The sequence below is a fragment of the Camelus ferus genome, chromosome 4, assembly GCF_009834535.1.
Source record: "Camelus ferus isolate YT-003-E chromosome 4, BCGSAC_Cfer_1.0, whole genome shotgun sequence".
Classification (NCBI taxonomy): domain Eukaryota; kingdom Metazoa; phylum Chordata; class Mammalia; order Artiodactyla; family Camelidae; genus Camelus; species Camelus ferus.
The window spans coordinates 63,478,630-63,499,752 of NC_045699.1; the positions used below are offsets into that span (position 1 = coordinate 63,478,630).

The following is a 21,123-nucleotide window of genomic DNA, read 5'->3' on the forward strand; positions in this document are numbered from 1 at the left end:
GGCTGTGTGGCCTTGTGCAAGTAGCTTAACATCTCTGAGCCTCCATTCTCCCATCTGCACACTGGGTTGTGAGAATTAAACAAGGCAATCACGTCTAATATAGTGCCTGAAGCTCAGACAGAGCTTAACATCTGGCTGAGTCTTACTAATGCGTTGGAATAGTCCTCATTATTTATGAATAGGAGAGCTGGATTCTGAACCCAGATTTCTTGAGTCTGTGCATGGTTTTCTTGCTGCTTCTGCCAGGCAGCCTCTGTTGAGAGCGTTCACTCATGCACAGTACACAGAGCATAGGACAGGGACGTTTTGATGGGGTATAAACAATGAGTCACCTCGGGAAGACTGGCCTGGTGTTAGGGCCTCAGTGGCAGGGCCTGGAGGAAGGCAGAGGAAGAAAGTTGAGACCCTGCAGGGGTGTGGCTCCCTGATGAAGTCTGGTTTTCCTGAAACAAGGCGGCCCTGGGTGCTGGACTCTCCACCCTGAGTTCAGGGCTGGCCAAGGGCTTAAAGAGCTGATGAAGTGTTTGTGGCTGCCTGGACCCCCGGGGTGGGCTTATGAGGCTAAGGCAAATGTTGGCCAGCCAGGGGATTGATGGGGCAGGGAGTACTCCTGGCTGCTCTGGGTTCTCACACCCCTTAGGAACCAGTGTCTGATTTCTGTTCACTGATGCCGCTCAGTCCTGGGCACTGGCAGGTACCAGGGGGGTCCTTCTGACACCCTCATTTCCTCCTCCCACCCTCACACCCCTACCCTCTTCCCCACTGCGTGCTCCACTCCCTCTTCTAGACTCCTTACGGGCCCCCTGACCTGGGTGTCCTATGCACTGGGGAGGGGGTTGTATGCCCCATGTTATGAGCCTGGGCTCGGGTGTGTAACTTTTGTGGCCACTGCAGGGGCTTCCAAACTAGCCAAACTCGCTGCTGTCCTAGCTCCGCACCGTTGCCTGTGCTGTGATTCTGCCTGGAATACCCGTGTAGGCTGCCCTGCCCCAGGTAATCTCAGCAAGCCCACACACTGCCTCACCTTCAATGTTCCTATTATGCCCGCAAATCTACCTCCTCCAGGAAGCCCACCCAGATTGACCCCAAGTGGAATCCCTTAAAAAGCCTCCCGGAGCACATTCTCTGCCTTTCTCCTTTTTCTTTTGTATCATAAATATTTGTTAATTCATTTAGGAAGTATTTATGGAATAATTGCCAGGTGTCAGGCACTAGGGACCCAGGTTGCAGTGGCCCCCAGAATCCTGTGGGGGAGGGAGGCATGAAATAAATACATGTATAACTACAACAGTGATAGGTCTGCAGGGTGATCTGGACTAATCTGAGGAGAAGGCTGAGGCGAGACTGAAGGGTGTGCAGGGCCCCCTGGGCAAAGGGGGCCTCTGTTCCAGACAGTGGCAACAGCCTGTGCCAAGGACCTGTGGCAGGAGAAGCTGGCAATTTCAAAAATGCCACTGAAGCCACTGGGGACACAGCCCAGGCGGAAGATCAGGAGGGGCCTCGGTCCTCACCAAGGAACTCAGCTTTCATCCCAGGAGCTGTGAGGAGCTGTGGATGGAGGTGGAGCTGGTTAGTGTCAGAATCTTATCTGCTTTTTCAAAGGTCCCACTGGGTGCCCCTGGAGAATAACCAGAGGAGGCTGGCAGGGTTGGAGGCAGCCAAAGCAGCAGGGAGGTGCCTGCCGGTGCCTAGGACACCTCTCCAGCTGGACCGTGGGACCCTTGAGGGCAGAAAGCCAGCCCTTCTCAGGGCTCAGCGCGTGGTGAGGCTCAGGAAACACGCCCTGAGTGAGCTAGTGACCAGCCGCCTTCTCCATCAAAGGCGATTTGGGTCCTAGAGATTGCTTCGGAAGTTCTGCCCTCTATTTCCTTCTGGCTAATTGCTGGGCTGGCCCCTGGTGGCCGAACAAAGTCTGAGCAATAAAAACGATGACAGTGATGATGATAGTAGCGAGTATTTTTCCTGTGTGCCGGGAAATGGGCTAAGTTCTTTCCATGCGTGACCTCACTCAGCTCATTACAACAAACCATGAAGTGACTACCGTTGTCCCTGTTTCATGGAAGAGGAGACAGGCTCAGACAGTTAGGTCACTGGCCTGAGGCCTGTGGCCTTTAAGTCAGTGGTGGAACCTTCTGCTACCATGCCTCTTGGGGAAAGGGGAGGGGAGGTATCTGCATTCCACCTGGGGATTCCTAGAGATCGAGGTAAGTCTAGGACCTAAAGATGTGTGTCAAACGGTAGGGTTTCAGGTGTGGTGATGAACAGAAGGAGAGGTGTTTGGGGCAGGGGTCTCCAGCTCTGGGGAGGCGTAGGGCCCTGCAGAACAACCTGCCAGGCCACAGGCTTCCAGAAACCACACGTTCAGGGAGCTGTGAAGACAGTTTTCAGGGTGTGAGAGAAGCAAATAGGTCATCCTCGGAGACTGGCACAAAGTGAGGCCCTGCCCGCACAGCAGGCGGCATTGTGGTGGCAGCAGCTTGGAGCTGTTGTCCCCACCTTGGACCCAAGATCTGGACTCCCGGCTCTGTAGAGCTTACCCAGCCACGTTCCCTTTCTGCTCTGGCTGTGAACGTAAGCACACGTGGGCCAGCGTGTTTGGCCTGGGTGTCAGCGTAATTCCGTGAGTGCCTGATGACAGCTGAGTGTATGTGTCCACTTGTGAGCCTGTCTCAGTATTTTGTATGTTTATTTGTGTGTTTCATGGCTGTGTATGTTCAGCGTGCACATGTGTTTGTGTGTATCTGTGTGTTTACGCTTGTGTATCAGGTGGTGCTGGGGAGGCTTATGCTTATATGTGCATTTCTTTGTGGCCATGCCCCCGCCATGTGCCCCATGCATGTCCTTGAACTTGGGTGTGTTTCTGGCCCTGAGTATTTCTCCACGTGAGCATGTTTGGGGGTAGTTATCCAGGAAATACATTAATACAAGAGTGATCCTTGAGTGTCAGGCTTCAGCCCCCTCCTGGCTCTCATGGCCTGTGAATTGGTTCCCTTTGTGTGACCTGAGTAGTCCGGCTGCCTTCTCTGGGTAAGGTGGAGTGTGGAGGTCTTCCGTTCAAAGGAGCGCTGGCAGGGGCTTAGGGAAGGTTCTCTGGGCCTAGGGTGGCCTGTGAGTAGGTGGCCACCAGGAAGGCACCAACTCGATCCTGGCTTAACATTCCTCCCCTCTTTTACCTGTTACAGTGCCTGAAATTCCACTGTTACTGAGTTATTCTCCAGCCGGGACCCTCTTTGATGGTGTATACCTCCCAGGGGAGGAGGCCACGGAGGCCTGGCGGCTTGCTGAGGGCAGAGCCCCAGGAACAGAGGAAGAGGGCAGGAGGAATTTTGCATCTGAAGGACTCAGGCAAAGCCACAGAATGTGCTGGTACTGCTAGGGCCAAGCGTGAGAGAGCCCAGCTGTGGAAGGCAGCTGCTCTAGCTTTAGAGAATCATCAAAAATCAGCGCTGGAAAGGAGCTCGGTGATCACCCAACCCAGCTCCTTGTAATACAGATGGGAAGACTGAGGCCTGGGAAGAGGAAACACAGGGAGACTGGGAGGTTCTAGAAGCGTGCTGGTGTTGTGGAGAGCACCGGGCAAAGAGAGAGGGAAACTAGGTTCTGCCAACTGCACTGCTTGGTGACTCTGGGCCTTTGGTGCCTCATCTGTGTCATTCAGGCATTGGCCTGGCTGCCTGCTGTGGCCCTCCCAGCTCTCACCCTGTGACCCCAGAAGCAGGACTGTGCACCACCCCAGCCCTCTCCGGGAGCCTGTGCCCGGGTGGGGGGAGATGTCCTTACCAGCCTGCCAAGGTGTCAGGTCTGCCAGCCGGCCTCTGGGCGCAGCATATCTCCTCTCCTGGGGCTGAGAGGCGCTGATACCTGGATGGGATCTTCCCCTCCCTTTCGTGTTTATTTAGGTGTGCTTTTGGCATTTGCATACAGCCTCTGAAAGAAATTGAGAGACACGCTTGTGAAAACAGCCTCCTTCTTTGAAGGATTTCTGTTTGGGTGCAGCCCTTAGAAATAGCCATAGAGGAGGAGCTGGGGCTGGGCTGAGGGAGGGCCACGGGGTTCTGCCCTCACCCTGAGCACTGTCTCAGGGGCCCAGGGTGGGCAGCTGAGGGCTCAGTGGGAGTCAAAGGCAGCTCAGGCCCACCCACCTATCTGCAGTGACCCAGAGTCAGTGTGTTAAAAGGGAGGTGATGAAGGCTGGACTGAGGATGCAGAACCAAATAAATGCAGTTGGGGGAAGGACTGGTCCTTGATAGAGCACCTCCTATGTGCCAGGCATGGTGCTGAGGGCTTTACACTCAGGTGAGAAAGTGGCTCAGAGACCAGTGGTGACATGTGGCTCCCGGGTGCCCAAGTGGTGGTGCTGGAATGCAAACGCATGACCCCCAGGTGCTGCCTTCTGTGTGGGGAGTGAGGCACACGCGAGGATGGGCCTCAGCAAGTCTCCCCTCCCTGAGCCTCCAGGTCCTCACCTGTGAGCCCTGGGTGATAGCCCTGCACTCAGGGAGAAACACCTTCCCTTTATAACTCCTTTCTGCAGGCCCAGCACGGTGCCCGGGGCTCGGGGAGGATGGGCTGAGCTGTCCGTTCCCGTTCTGGCCTTTGACTCACGCGTGAGTGTGTGTGCGCACACACGCGTGCACATGCATGCACAAGTGTGCATGTGTGGCACTCGGGAGTGTGTAAGAGTGGTCCCTGCGCTGCCCACCCCAGGGGCTAGAACTCTCCTGGTTACAGCCCCAGCTCTGCACCTGACAGCTCAGCCACCTTCAGCAAGTGGCTTAAATTCTCTGAGCCTGTGTTTCCCCACTTGAAAACCCCACACACCCTGAATTCTGAAGCACACGTCCTCAGGAGGATTCCCCATAGGGGGCATCAGGCTCTCCTAGGCATCCCCTCCTAGGGCCTGGGAGGTGTTCAGTGAGTGCCCCGGGCATAGCGACTTGGCAGGGCTGAGCTCGGTAACTGGTCATTTATCATCATCCTCATCACCTGGAATTGATTGAAATGGTGAATGAAGAAATCATGTGTCTGGAATTCTGAAAGGCCTTTAAGAAAGTCTCCCAGAACTTCCTAGAGAAGCAGCATCGTGAGCCAGGGTCAGCATGGTGGCGGAGAGCCGGAGTGTCAGGAACAGGGATGGGGGAGCTGCTGAGAACTTGCGTCCTTCCAGCCAGAGACCCCATGGCGCCTCTGTCCTCCACTCAGGACTTTCTTGCACTTTGGTCACTGACATGGATGGAAGTCCAAGGGGCCTGCGGATCAGCTGGGAGGGAGGATGTCCGCACGGGCAGTGAGCTGTCACAGAGAGGGACAGAGGCTACAGCCGCTGTCCACACTCAGTCACCAAAGGGCTGGGGGTGGTGACACCAGGCAGCAGCCTCTTGCAAAAGCCCCTGGGGCCCTTGCTGACCTGTGGCAGCGGTGGCTTGCAGTGGCACAGCTGCCTGAGAGGCGCAGGGGGGCGGGACTGCTTTAGCAGAGGCAGAGCACCCCGTCCTTGGCCCCCGCACACCGTGCGGGCGCCTCGCTGAGCTTTAGGCATCAGTGCCTGCTCCCGTGAATGACAGCTGAGGCCCCCGCCTGAGCAGCCCTGCCTGGCTGAGCACTTTGAACCTCCGGAGTCTCTGTGAGGTTGCTTTAGAAGAAAGTGCTTGTTTAAAAGAGTTCAAAACTACCAAACTGAATGGTATTCTGTGGCTCTGGGACAATTTTGCAAGCACGTTCATTCATTCACCAGGCTTGTGTGACACCAGCCCTGTCCCCGCTGCCATGTTGCTTTCAAGTCCCTCGGGGAGTCCAGACAGACTCCCACCTGTGGTGATCACACACCTTCTTGGGGCAAAAATCAGGGATTGTATGAGATCCAACATCGGTATAATAATAATAATAAACACTGGTAGCTACTGTGTTTCGTTGCTTAGTATTTACCTCTTTACTGTGGTACCTTACCTCACTTAATCCTTCCTACAACCCTACAGAGTAGATATCATTCTTAGCCCATTTTACAGATAGGGACACTGAGGCTCAGAGAGGTCCAGTCACTTGCCCACAGCTTATATGAACTAAGATTTGAACACAGGTGGGTGAAAGGACTTGAGCTGGCCTGAGGGGTGTGAGGGGCCGGAGTATGTGGTCAGGGGTAGCCTCCTGGAGAAGGTGGGATGAAGTCAGGCCCTAGGGGTGTGGAAAGAGGGGGTGTCCAGAGCTTTGTTTGTGCTGCTTAATCATCACTGCAGTTGCTACCCATTTCCCAGAGAGGTAAAGGGCCTTGCCCACCACCTCGTGGCCAGGGGTCTGTGGAGCTGGATTTGAGTCCCGTTTGCCTGCCCCCGTTCCCAGCTCTCAGCCGCTGGCTGTCAGCAGGCTTCACCACAGTCCTAGAAAGTGAGCATTAGGAACCTCGTTTTACTGCAAAAGGGGACATGATTCACCCACTGCCCCTCACTAAAGGTTGACTTGGGTCTAGAAGGGTTTCTGATTTGAAGGCCAGTCAGTTCCTCTTCCCGAGTTTGGGGCTGCAACTGCCTTGAGAAATCATGTCCTGGGACCTGCCCATGAAGGGACAGGAAAAAAGGCTTGCCTCTCTTCATCCAGGGCTGGGTGAGGAGCCATCCTTGTCCTTCCACCCTCTGAAGGAGGTCAGTAAGCAAGCTGTGAGGCTGGGCAGAGCAGGGATCTGGAGTCCAGGGTCTTCGATTAACCTTGCTGTGTGATCGTGGGAAAGACCCTTTCCTTCTCTGGGCCTTATTCTACCCTTGTAAGTCTTTTGGATCTGAGTCCCCTTCCAGCTGTGGCTTTCTGGGATGATGAGCATTTGTTAAGCCTGCCATGTGTAGACCCCTAAGCTGGGTCCTCTGGGAACACAAGGTCCTTTGGGGTGGACATGTGATGTGTGGTGGAGGTTCACAGGGGTCTTCCCCTTTCCCTGAAGAATTACCCGCCCGGTGAATGTGACCTCCCTGTCCTCTTGTTAATCTGTACACCACTCATCTCATAGTGTTTGTGGTGGTCTTGGTCACTGTGTCTAGCGCATAGTTGGCTCTTGATAAATGAGTGAATGTTATAGAGAGTTTGGGACTCCAAGGTCTCAATGATCTGAGAGCCCAGTTATCTGTTTGGGTAGGGGGAGGTATGTTCAGAGTAGGCTTCATGGATGACAAGTAATGCTTCTGAGAGGAACATTAAGTGTAGCCTTGATGGGTGGGGGTGGAGAGGACGAAGTGATTCGTGACCCACTCAACCTCCTAGAAGGAAGGAAGCTTTGGGGAAAAAAAAACCTCAGAAATAGAATAAAGCTGTCCATACTGCTACAGAATGAGCTACATAAATTTGAAACATGCTTCGTGGTTCTTTGTATCACAAGAGTGTAAAAATTGTGAAATGTTCATCAGCATAAAAAATAAAAGCCAAGAAAAATTACAAGCCCATTGGGGGAATTTGCTTGACAATAACACCTGTGAGAGAAGAGTCCATCCAAGTTAGCCAGGTGTGTTCCCCCTCACACCACACACACACCTGGCAAGAGGCCAAGGTTGGGAGAGCCCAGAGCTTGTGTGGAGGTGTAGGTCCCTGCCTTCATGCTGTGTCTCCCAGAGAACCTACTATTCCCCCGGCCTGCCACCATTTGTGGTCCCTCCACATTAGGACTTGTCCTGTCCGTGGGTCACCCTTCTGGAGGAGGGTCCCTCCTGTGGCCCCTAACCCCTAAGAGAACTGCAGATGATCAGAGTACCTTGGTGGGTGATACCAGGCTGCAGAGGTGAGAGTCCATTTGGATGCCACTGCCTGGGAAGGCATTCTGAATGAGGTGGCATTTCAGCTGGGCCTTGAAGGATGTGCAGAATTTGGACAGGTGGCCACAGGGATAGGTCTCCTATGGACAGGAGACATTGAGGGAGAGGAAAAAGTAGCAGCAGAAAGATAGGAAAATGGAAAGCTGAAGAGTGTGGGCAGAAGAGGAGGATCCTATGGGAAGAGCTCTGGCATTAGGCAGGCCTGGAAGCTGTGTGTCCTTGGGTGAGTCACTTCCCCTCTCTGAGCAAAGTTTCTTCATTTGCAGAAAGGGATACTGTTTCTCTGTCATTTCTGTTTGTGCAGGTGACATGAGATGACATGTGTAGCCAGTGTTTGCCCTCATCCTTTCCAGGGTGCTAGGGCCTTGGTGATGGACAGGCCTAGTGAGGGCATGGCCTGCGTCAAATGTCCAGCTCTCCCCCTAGACCAGAGAGGGCTGCCAAGCCCACCCTTTACTGTGTGATGGATGAAATGTGGTGTTCAGATTGTGTACAATATTAACTTCAAAATGAGTCAATATCCCACTTTATTCTGTCTTTTTATCACCTAGAAATGAGGCTGGAGTGGGTGAGTCCCCAGAATCCCTCTCAGACAACTCCATCCTCAGAGAATCTCCCTTCCCTCAGTTTTTCTCTCCTTCCAGCTGCCTGAAGGGTGGTACAAAACACCCCAGGCTGTGGCCCCTTGAGCCCTTAAATCTACCCCATCACCTGTAAAGGGAGCTGCTGTACCAAATACTGTCTCTTCTATTAGACCTGGCGCTCTGGGGGTTGGGCTTGAGTTATGCTCTGGCCTGAGTCCAATGCAGCCTGACAGAGGGATGAATGGCCTGAATGGGGGGCCCAGCTGAGGTTTGCCATACTCCTCCCAGGAGCGGGCCCCTATCCTCCACGAGTCATGAGTGCTCCAGGCAATAGTTCCTCTAGAGAAGGTCCGGCCTTCCCTCACACCTGGCTCCAAATCTTGAAACATGCAGTGGGGATATTCAGCAAACCCTCCCTCCCTCCCTAAGCTAGACACTAAGTCACCCTGTCCCCAGGGTGATTGCCCCTGCTGGGGTACAACAGTTCCAGGCAAAGGGCTCCACCCTGAGGGCCAGTGGCATTTGCCTGAGAAAGGAGAGGCGCCCAGGTTAGGGGTCGGTCCAGGTGGCCAGGGTACTACCAGGCGCTGCGCTGGCCAGCTGTTCCCCCCAGAGGACCGTACACCTGCTCGCGGAGCCTCAGTTTCCCCGATTTGTACAACCTGGCTGAGAACACCGACCTAGCCGGTGGAGGAAGGCGCTTTTGGCAATCCTGGACGGCGTGGGGGGCGTGGATTTCTCCCGGTGGGTGGGGGGGTGTGACCTTGTTTTGGGAAGAGGTGTTGGGGGTGCCGCCACCGAGGCTTCCATGGGTCCCCGCCCCTCTGCAGCCCCGCCCCCTCGGTCCCGGGGGCTCCCCCCGTCCCCGCGCCCGGGGGGCTCGGGCGTCCTCGGTCGCGGCCGGCGCGGCTCGGCTCGGCGTCGCCATGGCAACAGCGGCTTAGGGGGCGGGGGCGACGTGGCGGGCGGGCAGGCGAGCGGCGCGGGGTGGGCTGGGCCGCGCTGCGCGGGCCGGGCCGTCGGCGCTCGGTCGGCGGGCGGGCGGCGCGGGCCGTGAGTTGCTGGGGCCGAGCCCGAGCCCGAGCCCGGTCCCGCGCCCGCCCTCGGCCGCACGGCCGCCCGAGCCAGGGCGCGGGTCCCGCGCGGGTCCCGGGCCCGCCGCTGCCGCCGCGCTAACCCCGCCTCCCCTTCCCCCTCTTGTCGCCCCGCGCGCAGGGCTTCCTCAGCCGCCGCCTCAAGGGCTCCATCAAGCGCACCAAGAGCCAGCCCAAGCTGGACCGCAACCACAGCTTCCGCCACATCCTGCCGGGGTTCCGGAGCGCTGCTGCCGCCGCTGCCGCCGCCTCCGCCGCGGACAATGAGAGGTGAGCCCGCCGCCGCCGGCGCCCGGGCCGGCCTCCGCGCGCCGCCGCCCCGGGATGCGCCCCGGAGGGCGCGGGGACAAAGCCAGAGCCCGGGCTGGGGCGCGCCGAAAGCGCGAGGGCACCCCACGCCGCCCTCCGGCAACTTGTGGGGCCACCTCGGACGGGGGGCGCCCGACGGGAGGACCTTTCCCTCTCCCCCGGGGGTGAGGACCGGGTGCCCGAGCCCCGGGACGAGGCCGAGCGGGAAGTGTCCTCGCCGAGAAGTCCTGCCTTGCCTGGCTGAGGTGGGCATTGTTTCCCGGGCAGTGCAGTGCCCAGAGCTGGGGACCGAAGTGGCGCCTCCACCCCAGGATCCATCCCCCTGTCTCTGGAGCCCTTGAGTGTCCGATACAAAAGGCATTTGATGCTGGGTTTTGCGGAGACCCAGCAGTGAGGAAAACGGTGAACATCTGGAGGGGAGGAGCAGGGGGCTGGGCCGCTTAGGGGGCACATCTGCTCGAAGTAGGGCGCGTGCTCCGCTGGGGGCTGGGACGGGCAGAGTGGGCAGTGCCGGGGCCCTGAGCTCAGGGGCATTGCCTGAGGCCAAGGAAGAAGGGCCTCATCCTTTTCAGCCCAGGCAGCTGCTTCCCTCCCTCACCTCTTCACTCCCAGGGGTGTCTCCTGTTCCCTGTTTCCTTTTCCTGGGCAAGCCAGAAGCAGGTGTGGAAATTCCAAGGGGAGGTGGCTTGTGGGGCAGAGGAGGGGAGGGAGGAGGTGGTTCAGCCTGCCAGGAGTCACTGGCAAGAAGCAGGCTTCAGCTCGCAAGGGCAAGCCATCCTGTCTGCGTGCGGGGGCACTGGGCGGACACAGCCTCTTGGGGCCCAGGTCTCCCTCCTAGGGCTGTGCCAGTCCTGGCACCTTTCTGCTTGGGCACAGGCATAGTGATGGATTCTGGTGCCAGTTAGAACGTGTCCCTGCTCAGCTAAGTGGAGGTGAAAGAACGGGCAGGCACCAAGGAGCCTTTTCAGCATTCAGCCCCCACATCTCAGGCCCCTGGCATCTGCCTTCCTTCATAGGGCTGTGCTCCTGTGTATGATTGGTGAGTTGGCACTCCCTGTAGGAGAGGCACAGGTAGAATGAAATTGTCTTTACCCTCCCCCTTGGTTCCAGCGATCAGAGGAGTACAAGTTATAGCCCAAGTCCTGTCCAAGGTTGAGTGACTATTTAACTGACCCCTAGCATTTTCTCAAAGAGAACCCCTTCCATCGTTCAAGAGAATTACGAGACCTTTAATTTTCATCAGCCCAGAGCTGCTCTCTCTAATGCATCCTCACCACTGCCTGCAGCTGGTTTCCTGCCCCAGCTGCCAAGCCCAGCCCAAGGCAGGACCCTCAGCCTTTCTCTGATGGCTGTGGTGCCCCAGGGGACCAGGCGTGCCCTGGCAGGAAGATTTAGCCAGGCCAGAGCTCAGCGCTGGGTGCAGCCACTGCGTCTTTGAAAATCTCGATTCCCATCTTTGTTATTGTCTGGGCGGCAGGCCACCGGGTTTGCTGATTTCCTCTCTCCGCCCGGCCCCTTCCTCCGGCTTTCTACCCCGGGAACATGCCCTTCTCTGCGCTTTCCTTGGTGGGGGTCAGGACTCTCTGCACCCGTATGCGGGGGCTTGTGTACGTACCCCGTTTTGTGTGCATGTGTTGGTTGTCCGGGGAGCTGGAGAGACAGCAGGCGGTCCGGCCTCTGAGTGTCTGCCCTCCCGGGAGCAGACAGCGTGCATGCCATGTTTACCTCCCTCCAGCGGGAAGCCCGCACTGAGACGCTGGCAGGCGGTCGGCTGGCAACCCTGGCCAGAGGTCGGGGCATGGCCGAGATGACCTCGAGCAGGTCCTGCACAGCTTGGCCTCAGGTCAGGTTTGCCACGGGCTGAAGGGGCATGGAGTAGGGGGATAGGGAGTAAAATTACAAGTCTGTTTCTAGAAACGGTGGTAAACGGTAGTGATTGGAGCAGAATGTCACTGGCAGTGGTGTGGAATTGTCTTATTAATTTTCTATAAACAAAATCTGGCTTGGTGGCTTCTCTGGCACAGGAAGGGAGCCCAGATTTCCCACGGACAGGCAGTGAGACTGAGTTGGAAATCCTTCTATCCAGCCTTGGAGCTGAAATAGGCTTTGCTAGGACTGGGGTCTCCTGATTTGTTGCTTTGCTTAGAAATAGATTTATCGGCTGCTGCTGGGATGGATGGGCAGATATTTCTCCGGGCCAGTCCCTGGTGTCGTCCTGTTTGGAGTTGAGTGAGTAAAGCCAGTTATGGCGACCCCCACCCCCACCCCCCAGGCTCATGGTCAAACCTGGGCGGGTGGAGAGGCGCCTCCCCCCACTCTGACGTGGTGCGGTGGTGCTATGGAAGGCTGGGAGGACAGAGCCGGCTGCCTTTGGCTTGGCTTAGCAGTGAGGAGGGGGTTGAATCCTGGCTCCATGGGACCCCACTGGGCGGCCATGCCTCTACACACGGAGGGGGTAAGTGCGGAGACACCAGCCTCTGTGACGGGATGGGCATGTGAAGGGGGGTGGGGGCTTCTAGGGTGGCAAGTGTGAGCCCTGGTCCCCGAAGTCTCCCCATGTGGAGCAGGAGCACAGGGCACTCAGGGGCGGCCACCTGGGTCCTGACTCTGGAAGAATCTGTCTGCTTTATGGCCCCTGAAGCGGCTTTGTTGCATGCTCTCTGCTGTGCTCCGCAAACCGCTTTGTTAGGGAGGTTATTTTTTTGCATTGGGATTCTCTCATCTGGAGGTTAGAAATCAATTGGTTCTCTTCTGGGATCTTTCGGCTCGCTGGGAAAGGAGTCTGCCCCAGGTGTGGAGATGCTGATGGGGGAGGGGTGCTGATGTCTGGTGGTGAGGCTGGGGTCAAGCCACAGGGCTTGGTGGGCACAGCCAAGCTCTGGGGTCCTCGAGGACTACAGGAATGGTTTGAGCCTTTGTACTTATTCCCCTGAAAACAGCCCAGAGGAGGTTCCCAGCCAGTCTCCAAAGTCATTGGGCCCCTCAACATTCATTTCTTCTTTGGAGGATTTGGAAATAAGCACCAGGGACAGGTAATCATTTCCCCTGGATGACAGAAATGAATGCTGCTCGGAGGCTTTCCAGGTGAAAGGTGTGCTGGCAAAAGCATTTTTGTTTTGCAGGCTGGAAATGCTGCTGCTTCATTTACAAGACCGTTTTAATGTTGGTAAAAGCAATCTCAGATGTGATGTTTCTGCCTTCCCAGAAGATAATTTCTAAGTCACTCATTTATTTATTAACGTTCTTGAATAGCTGGGAGGGTCAGCTGGCAATACTATGCTTTCCTTATTTTGTTTTTCTCCCTGATACTGCTTCTCTGTGACTCTGGCCCCCAACACAGGTGGGCGACCCAGGTGCAGGTACGCAAGGCTGATATGTGCGGAGTTAGAGACAGATTATCCCTTCCCAGGAATATTTGTGTTGCCTGCAGTTCCCACACCTGCAAGTTACCAACAGTAGGTTTCCAGGCAGCATAAGACTAGGAAGGCAGGTAATTTGGAAGTGGCAGTGGGGCCTTTCAGCTGGCCCTGAGTGGGCAGGAATCATTTCTGTCCCTTTGGGTGAGGCATTTCTTTGGAGCGGTGAGAGGAAGCTTGATGAGGAACCAAGAAAATGGAAGACGGGATCTGTTTTCCTGCTTTACTTTTTGACAGGAGGTGCAGGAGGGGCTGGGCACCCAGGCCTGGGTTTTCTCAACTCTCTCCCTCCCCTGCTGTAGACAGAGAGTTCCTGCCTTCCCTCTGGTGACGTCGAGATGATTGTGCAGCCTAGACAGTCTCTGGGAGTAATGGGAAGTATATGATCTTTGGATTCGAAGCCAGGCATTCCTGGGGCAAGTCGCTTAACCTTTCTGAGCCTCAGTTTGCACATCCACAAAATGGGCCTGACGATGATACTGTCATTGGAAACACTAGTGTTAATGGAGTCAGCATGTATTTAAGAGAAAATGCCTATCCTGTGCAATGCTGTTTCCTTAGTAGCTAACACCGGGCCTTGCACATTTCTTAAATGTTTCTAAAATTTTACAACATGTGAGAGAGGTTAGACAAGCATGTTGTAAGTTTTCAATAAGTTGTAGTTAACATTGGTAGGGAAAAGTCACTTCATCTTGGGGAGCCTCAGTTTCCTCGTCTGCAGTGGGAAAATGACAAGCAGTCATGCGGTGTTACTGTGAGTTCAAGAGATGATACTAGATGTCCCTCATGAGGTGAGAGGGGCTGTCAGAGGATCATTACTACTTTGAACACAAGAAATAGCTGAGCAGAATGACCCTTGTTCTTGTCTACGCCTGAAAGCAAACCTCTCCTATATGTGTTTTAAAAATCAATTTTAAAAGTTCACTGTTTCATCTGACGTTCGGGCCATACTTGTTTCTAATAATTTAGGCATTTAGGTTCTGTCTAGTTTTTCTTCATTAAAAATGATGCTGGTATTTCAGTCCTTGACTATACATCTTTGTCTGCATTAGTGATTGTTTCCATGGGAGAAGGTCTTAGAATTACTAGGTCAAAGAATATGGACAGCTTCAGGTTTTTGAGGGTACTCACCTGTTTCCTTACATCTTTAAAAACATTGGGTGTTGTCATTGTAATGGTTGGTCTTTGTCATTTGTATAGGCAGAAAAATAACATTTTTGGGGGTACTTGCACTCCTTCACTTGTTAGTGATTGAATTTTGTTTTCCTGAGTTTAATGGCCAGTTGTGCTGCTTTTGAGTCTTGTCTATTACGGTCCTTTGCCTTCTGAACGTTCTGACAAGCCCCTGGCACGATTCTCGGTCACCCTGTTTGACTCTCCTCAACTCTGAAAGGCCCATGTAGGTGGATCTCTGTTAGACGAGGCTCTGCCTTCCAAGTGGTGAGGCAGGGAATTCATTAATTACCTACATGGAAGGCTCCCCCAGCTCCCCCTTGCCTGCTCTCCTTTCCATGAGGGAATCAGATTTAATTCTTAATCCGAGAATTATCATAAGGAGGCCTGGCATTTACACAGCACTTTGAGAGGTCTTGCGCCGTACAGAATAGGTAGGCAGGGAAGGGGCTATTATATTCAAGGGAACTGAGAGACACAGTCAAAGGCGTGGAGGTGGGACCACCACAGAACCCAGGCCCGACCCCCCTGCAGCATTGTACATGGAGCCCCGTGGGCATCTTCGGGACAGGGCTGACTGGATCCCCACGAATTAGCACCTGATTCTGAACCTCATCTCTAGAGAGGGAGGGGAAGGCCACAGAACATGACCTGGACATAGAGAAGAACCAATTTATTTTTGCTTTCTCATTTTTATCACCTCCTTTTAGATCTGCAGCTCCCTCGTGTATCTTCTAGAGATTTAAGCTGGGCAATATTTTTAGGAACGATGAAAATGAGCTACTAAGAATGCGATCGGCCCCGGGCTGGGGTTTTAAAGGCTAGAGAGGCCTGTCTCTGTACAAGTGTCTGTGGGCATGTATACATCTGTGAGTGCATGTTTCTGTGTGTCATACAAGCCCACACCTGCCGTCATGAAGGTGTGTGTGCGTTGCATGTAATTGTCCTTGTACACGTCTGTGCATCTGAAATGAGTAATCGCATGTAAAGCATCTGGAATTGTGTCTGGCACTTCACATTGGGTTGGACTGTGTGAAGTGGCTGTTTTTGCAGGTCGAATATGGGCATATGGTTCATTCTAAGTGCTCAGTGAATGCTGGCTACCATTCTTATTGTGTCTCTTTTCATACGTGTACCTGTCTACCACCATGTGCGTGTGTTGTGTGTGTTTACACACATCCTGTCGCGCTATGTGTATGGTGTGTTCTGTGTTTGAGCTCTCACATGGGTGCGTCTGTGCAGTTACTGTCTGGGCATGTGGCTACTGAGCTGGCCAGTTTTGTGAGCAAACTGTCTGTGCCTTCTTGAGGAGAACCTCCCGGGGCTCAGCATATCTCCAGGCCATCAGGACAGCCACCTTCTGAGTCCCCGCATGCCTTCAGGTGCCAGTGGAGCCCAGGCCTGGGTGCCTGGCCTGAGGGGTGCTGTGGGGCTTTTCACATTCTCCCCAAGTAATGCTGCCTATTTCCAGGCCCCATGTCTGAGGATATGCAGATCGACTCTTTAATGGAATTCCTTTGCAAAATATTACTTGAACCAGAAAGTTAATTACTGGGCTGTAATTAATGGCTATTTTAGAGGGCCACAAAATAGGGCTGGAGGTCATAGGGAGACCAAAGATGCGAGAAGGAAGACATGCAGCTCCCACGCTGGTGTGGGGGACTCCTTCCCAGTGGCAGGGCGCACTTGGCTCCTCCCCTGCCCACCCTCCTGGGGTGACTGGCTGTGGGTGAGTGGAAGAGCGCCCCTCCCGTGAAGAACCTCTAGTAGTGTGTCTTCTGGCCATCAGTCTATCCATTTGCGAGGAGTGGTTTGGGCTGAGTTCCCAGCCTGGGGGTGAGCTGTGGAGAGCAAGCCCAGAAGGAGGTGAGACTTACCACCCCTACCTGCTGAGGCCCCAGAGCAGTGGGGAGACATGCCCTGGCCTGGGCTGTGGACGGGACCATGACCAGCCACTCTACAATGAAACCAACCCCTTTCCTACCCCTCCAGCAGCCATTGGGCTGCTGCCTACAGGACCCCTCCCCCAATTCCAGAGCCTAAGGCAGCTTCTCAAAGGACCTGATCCCCACCAGGTGACTCTGTGTAGAGTCACCTGAGTTCACACCTGCCCATCCACCTCGGAGGACTGGCTGGAATCCCAGAGGAGACGGTTGTGATGGTAATGATGTAGAAGTTGCCCTTCCCATCTGGGGGCGCCAGGAGGGGTGGCCTGTGTGACCATCCCCTCCTGAGACAGAGGGAATCTCTGTACTTTGTGGGGAGGTGTGGTGCGAGCCTGAGTGGGCGCCCAGCATCTCGTACTTAGCCAGGGCACAGCCGCGGCTGCCTATCAAGTCCTTTCTGCAGTCCACCCCACATGCCCTGGGCATGCACATGGAAGAACTCTCCTTGGCAACTAGAAGCCAGGTCCCTGTGGAAGCCACCAGAGGTACACCAGAAGTCACCTCTGAGCCAGGCAGGTGGTGGGGTGAAAACCTAGGGGAAGGAGAGGGAGACGGAATCTCACCTGCAAGGGTCACTGGCAGCCCACCTGGCAATGCCCTGTGCAGTCCTGGGGAAGAGTAAGAAATGAACTCGTGGTTGGAGGTCAAGTCTGATCCTGGGGGCATGCTAAGAATAGGATGTCCCCAGATACCCTGACTCACCCCTGCTCAGGAAACCTGTATGCACCTGACTCCTGGGGTCGTCCCCTTGAAGACTGGCTGGTAGCAGCTTGTCTGGGGGACTGGTGGGAGGCTGGAGGCTCTAACACAGCACTTTGTGCCTTGAGGAGGGGCTCAGGGTCTGCCCAGAGAAAAACTGGTAGGAAGAGAGGGGCCAGAGGGCAGCCTCCAGAACTCTTTCCCGGTTCTCCCAAAGGCACCTGAGCAGGGCTTTGTTGCCCCCAACCTCCCGCCACCCCTCCTGCTGCCACTTCTACCCTGGCTGCCACAGACCAGGCTGGAGCAGACAGAGTGCCAGAGCCACAGGAACCTGGCTCCTGGGCCTGCTCCACCGCTACCTCGGTGTGATCCTACCTCGGGAGGGCAACGAGTCTTAGCTTCCTATCTCTCCAGTGAGGCTGCTGGGGCAGGAATTGGCTCAGATGGAAGGTTGGGTTTGCACATTTCCCCACATCAGGTGCCCTGACAGGTGAGTTACTCCTTGTCACAGTGATTCCCCACCTCCCTTTCTCAGTGGGCAGCCCCCATGGGGGAGCTGAGGGGCCCTCCCCAGCCCCTGTCCCAACTGGCTCTGGCCACCACCCAGTTAACCCCGGGACATCACCTGCCTGTCGCCCTGGCCTTTCTCCCAGCCTCAGGGCCCTTGTTTGCTGGGCCTGGTAGTAAAAGGGTGCTTCGGGCAGAGATACAGATGCCACCCTGGGAGCACAGGCTCTAATTGGATGCGACATTGTCATGGGGAGTTTTCATGCTGAGGGCAGTGAGTTAGTGCAGCGTCACCCTGTGCCCGTTGACCAAGGGGGAGTTAATTTCATGCTCCGTCTTTTTGACATTCATAATCAAAGCTTCGTGCTGCAGCTGCAGACTGTTAGCACGTGAAGGATGTGTGCGCCTCAACAATGACTGTTTCCGGCTGGGGTGGAGACTGATTAATAGAGCCCCACCCTGCACTCCTGTTGCCCTTCTTCCCCCCTTTCCACCTTCCTCAGGTTTCATCAGGAAACAATCCCCCCTTCCCCAGAACTGGCTCTGATAAAACCCACTCCTGTCTTGGAAGCCACAGGCCTGGCCCCTGATAAAGTGCAGGTTCTTGGGCCCCACCCTTGACATTCTGAATTAGCCTCTGGTGGAGTAATGGTGTTTCCCCGAAGTTTGAGAACCGCTGCCCAAAGTTTGTTCCTTTTGCAGAGGGCAGGATTGTGTCCCAGGTGTGTGCCCGCAGCTTGCCTAGGCACTGCTCTTTTCTTATTGATTCTTGGTAAGGGGGTTTTTGTTTCCCATTTCACAAATGTAGAAACTGAAATTCCAAGAGGGGAATGTGGCTGGCCCAGAGTCACACACTGGAGGACCCCATTCCCTGGTTGATGCCTAGAATCCCCCCATTAGCATGCTGTGCCGTTCCCTTTTAAGCTTGTGATGCCTTTTGAGATAACCTTCCCCTTCCTGCAGGAGCGCCAGTCGCCCCTTCTGTACTTGCCAAGGGCTCCCCGCTGGGAACAGTGCTTTGACACCACTGGCCAGGTCTCCTAACGGTGCTTGGAGCAGTTAGGGTGTTTGTGGTCCGCTTTCTACAGGTGAGGTGGGTGAGGCTCAGAAAGGTGAAGGGGCAAGAGTCTCCTCACTCCAGGCCCAGGGCTCAGCCCACTCCTCTTGCCGGCTTCCCAGTTACAGGGGATTCAGAGAGGTGTAGTCCCTCCTCTCTGGAGTCCCAGGATCAAGTGAGTGGCAGTAGTGTGGTTCAAGCCCAGGTCCGATGAGCCAAAGCCCAGAGGACAGGACTAGCCAGTGTTTCATGGCTGGACTGGGTGCCCTTGGCCCCCACGTGGAAGTGGAGGTCTTTTAGTGCAGCCTGGAGAGTCTGGGCTCGGGGATGAGAGTGCTGTGTTTGTGCAGAGGCCCCCAGGAGGGCCGGGCCAAGGGGGTGCTGTGTTCCCAACTGAGGTGGCCAGGGACCTGCTGGGGGAGAAGGCTGGGGGTGGGAGGGGCGTGGAGAACCTGGGCCTGTGGGGCATGGAGCTGGAGTCTGAACCCACAACTGCCTTTCCGCCGCATCCCCGGCACTGCCAGCTGCCGCAGAGGTCAGCAGCAAGGAGCCTGAGTCCGTCACCCAGAGCTGGTCCGGGGCCCAGCTCCACCGACTGCTTCTCCCTGAGCCTGTTTCCCCATCTCAACAAAGCAAAAACAAAAACTAATCTCTCAGTGCCCAGGACTACGGAATTCCTGGAGGGGAGGCACCTAGCACAGGGTGTTGTCTTTCCTGGACTTTGCTGCACTGCCTGCAGGTCATGAAGTCCCTGGGGGTGACGTGGGATGGAGCCATGGAGCAGGGTGGGACAAGATGTCTTTCATCTCTGTTCTTCGTGCAAGCTTCTCTTGGTACTGTGTTATCACCAGCCCCCCCCACCCCTGTACACACACACGTGCGCGCGCGCACACACACCCCTGCGTGGCCACCTGTGATGGGCCAGGCTCCATGCCTGGCACCTTTCCTGCATTTTCTTATTTCATCCTTACAACAACACTCTGAAGGACATTACTGTCCTCATTTTACAGAGAAGTTGAGGCACAGAGAGACCGAGCCACTTGTCCGAGTCATCCAGCTCGTAGGTGGGATTCAAACCCAGGCGGTCTGGCTTTATTATCTAAGGCCAGCCACCAACCACTGTCCTCCTGGTCTCTCAGACGTTTCCCAGACGACCTGCTCGGTCAGTAATGTGGTCACTACACTACCTACCGTGTATAGAGCGTCTGCTGCGTGCCAGCACCGCGGCTCGTCTGTGCGGCATCTCTAATCCTCTGGACTGCTCTCTGTTATCCTCCCCCCATTTTACAGGTGCCGAAACTGGCCTGGGAGGGGTAAAATCACTTATCGGGGATTACCCTTGTGATGGATTTAGAATCTAGGTCTCTTTGGACTCAAAGCTGGGGCCCTCTCTAGTGTAATAGTTAACATGATGGACAGGTCCCGTGGGCCAGGCCTGCTCTCAGCACTTCCCTGAGAGGAGCTCACTCCATCCTCACCTCAGCCCATGCGCTGCACACTGTTGTGATCCCTGGAGCTGCAGTGCTGGAGTACGGAGCTGGGATTCAAACGCAAGGAGCCTGGCTCCCAAGTCTGTGCTCTACACTATTGCACAGTCCTGCTCTCTCCCTGTTTTACAGGTGAGGAAACTGAGGCTCTGACAGGTAAAAGCCACATGCCCTGATCTTACAGCAGGTGGGTGGCAGAGATGGGATTTGCATCTAGATGTTTCTAGAGTGTTTTATGTCTCCCATATGAGAGAACGTGGCAGCCGCCAGATGGGGCTGGGGAAGTGTCCCAGGGCCACCCTGGGCTCTGCAGGAGGAAGTCCTGAGGTGGCAGTGGAGGTGGGCCTTCCTCACCTGTGGGAAGGTGGCTGAGTCTGGCACTGAGCTCCGGCTGGGCTGGCTGAGGGCTTGTGATGGTGCAGCTGAGCGAGCTCCCAGCTAACCCAGCCCTATGCGGACCTGAGGTGGCACCGGGCACCCGTACAGCTGCTGGGCCTTGGGAAGTAGCAGAAGCAGGTGAGGGCAATGGCAGGGTCATGGGTAAGCGTCCTGCCAAGAGTCCCGGCCAACAGACCCGAGCTGGTCTTGTGTAGCTACCCTGCGCACGTGAAGTTCACATTTTTGATGATGGTTGTGTATGAGAGTAGTGGAAACCTACTGCAAGGGATTTCAGAGTCCAGGGGTGATGGACCTGGCAGAGGATTTAGTGAGCAGTCTGTCCAGCGTTTATCAGACTCACTCCCTGGTTCCTGGAGGTGAGACCAGATGTCCTCCTCCAGGGGCATCATGGCGTCCTTGCTCTCGGCCCTGGGAGGTCCTGCAGTAAAGAAACCAGCTCCACCTTGTTTAATCCAGGGTTTCCTGTCCTCTCCACCCCCACCCCAGGAGCAGCAGTGTTCTACAGAACATTCTTTGGTAAACACTAATTGGAGGTGTTACCTCTCGTTAGACGCATGCTTTAAGAGGGAACTTTGAAAGTATTCCATGCCTTCAGGACCGACAGGATCAAGCCCTGAATGATGGCATTGCTGGCCCAGCAACAGCTTTAGGGTGTGTTTTGT

At 55.4% G+C, this 21,123-nt stretch overlaps 1 protein-coding gene across 7 annotated transcripts in view; it reads left to right on the plus strand.

Moving 5' to 3' along the window:
* Positions 1–21,123, plus strand: part of DAB2IP (DAB2 interacting protein) — a 189,949-nt gene that overhangs the window by 99,032 nt on the left and 69,794 nt on the right. For all 7 annotated transcript variants that reach the window (XM_032478345.1, XM_032478343.1, XM_032478348.1 and 4 more), the window contains exon 3: positions 9,590–9,738. In XM_032478345.1, the coding sequence (XP_032334236.1) occupies positions 9,590–9,738 (149 nt within the window). The remainder of the gene's footprint in view (positions 1–9,589; positions 9,739–21,123) is intronic.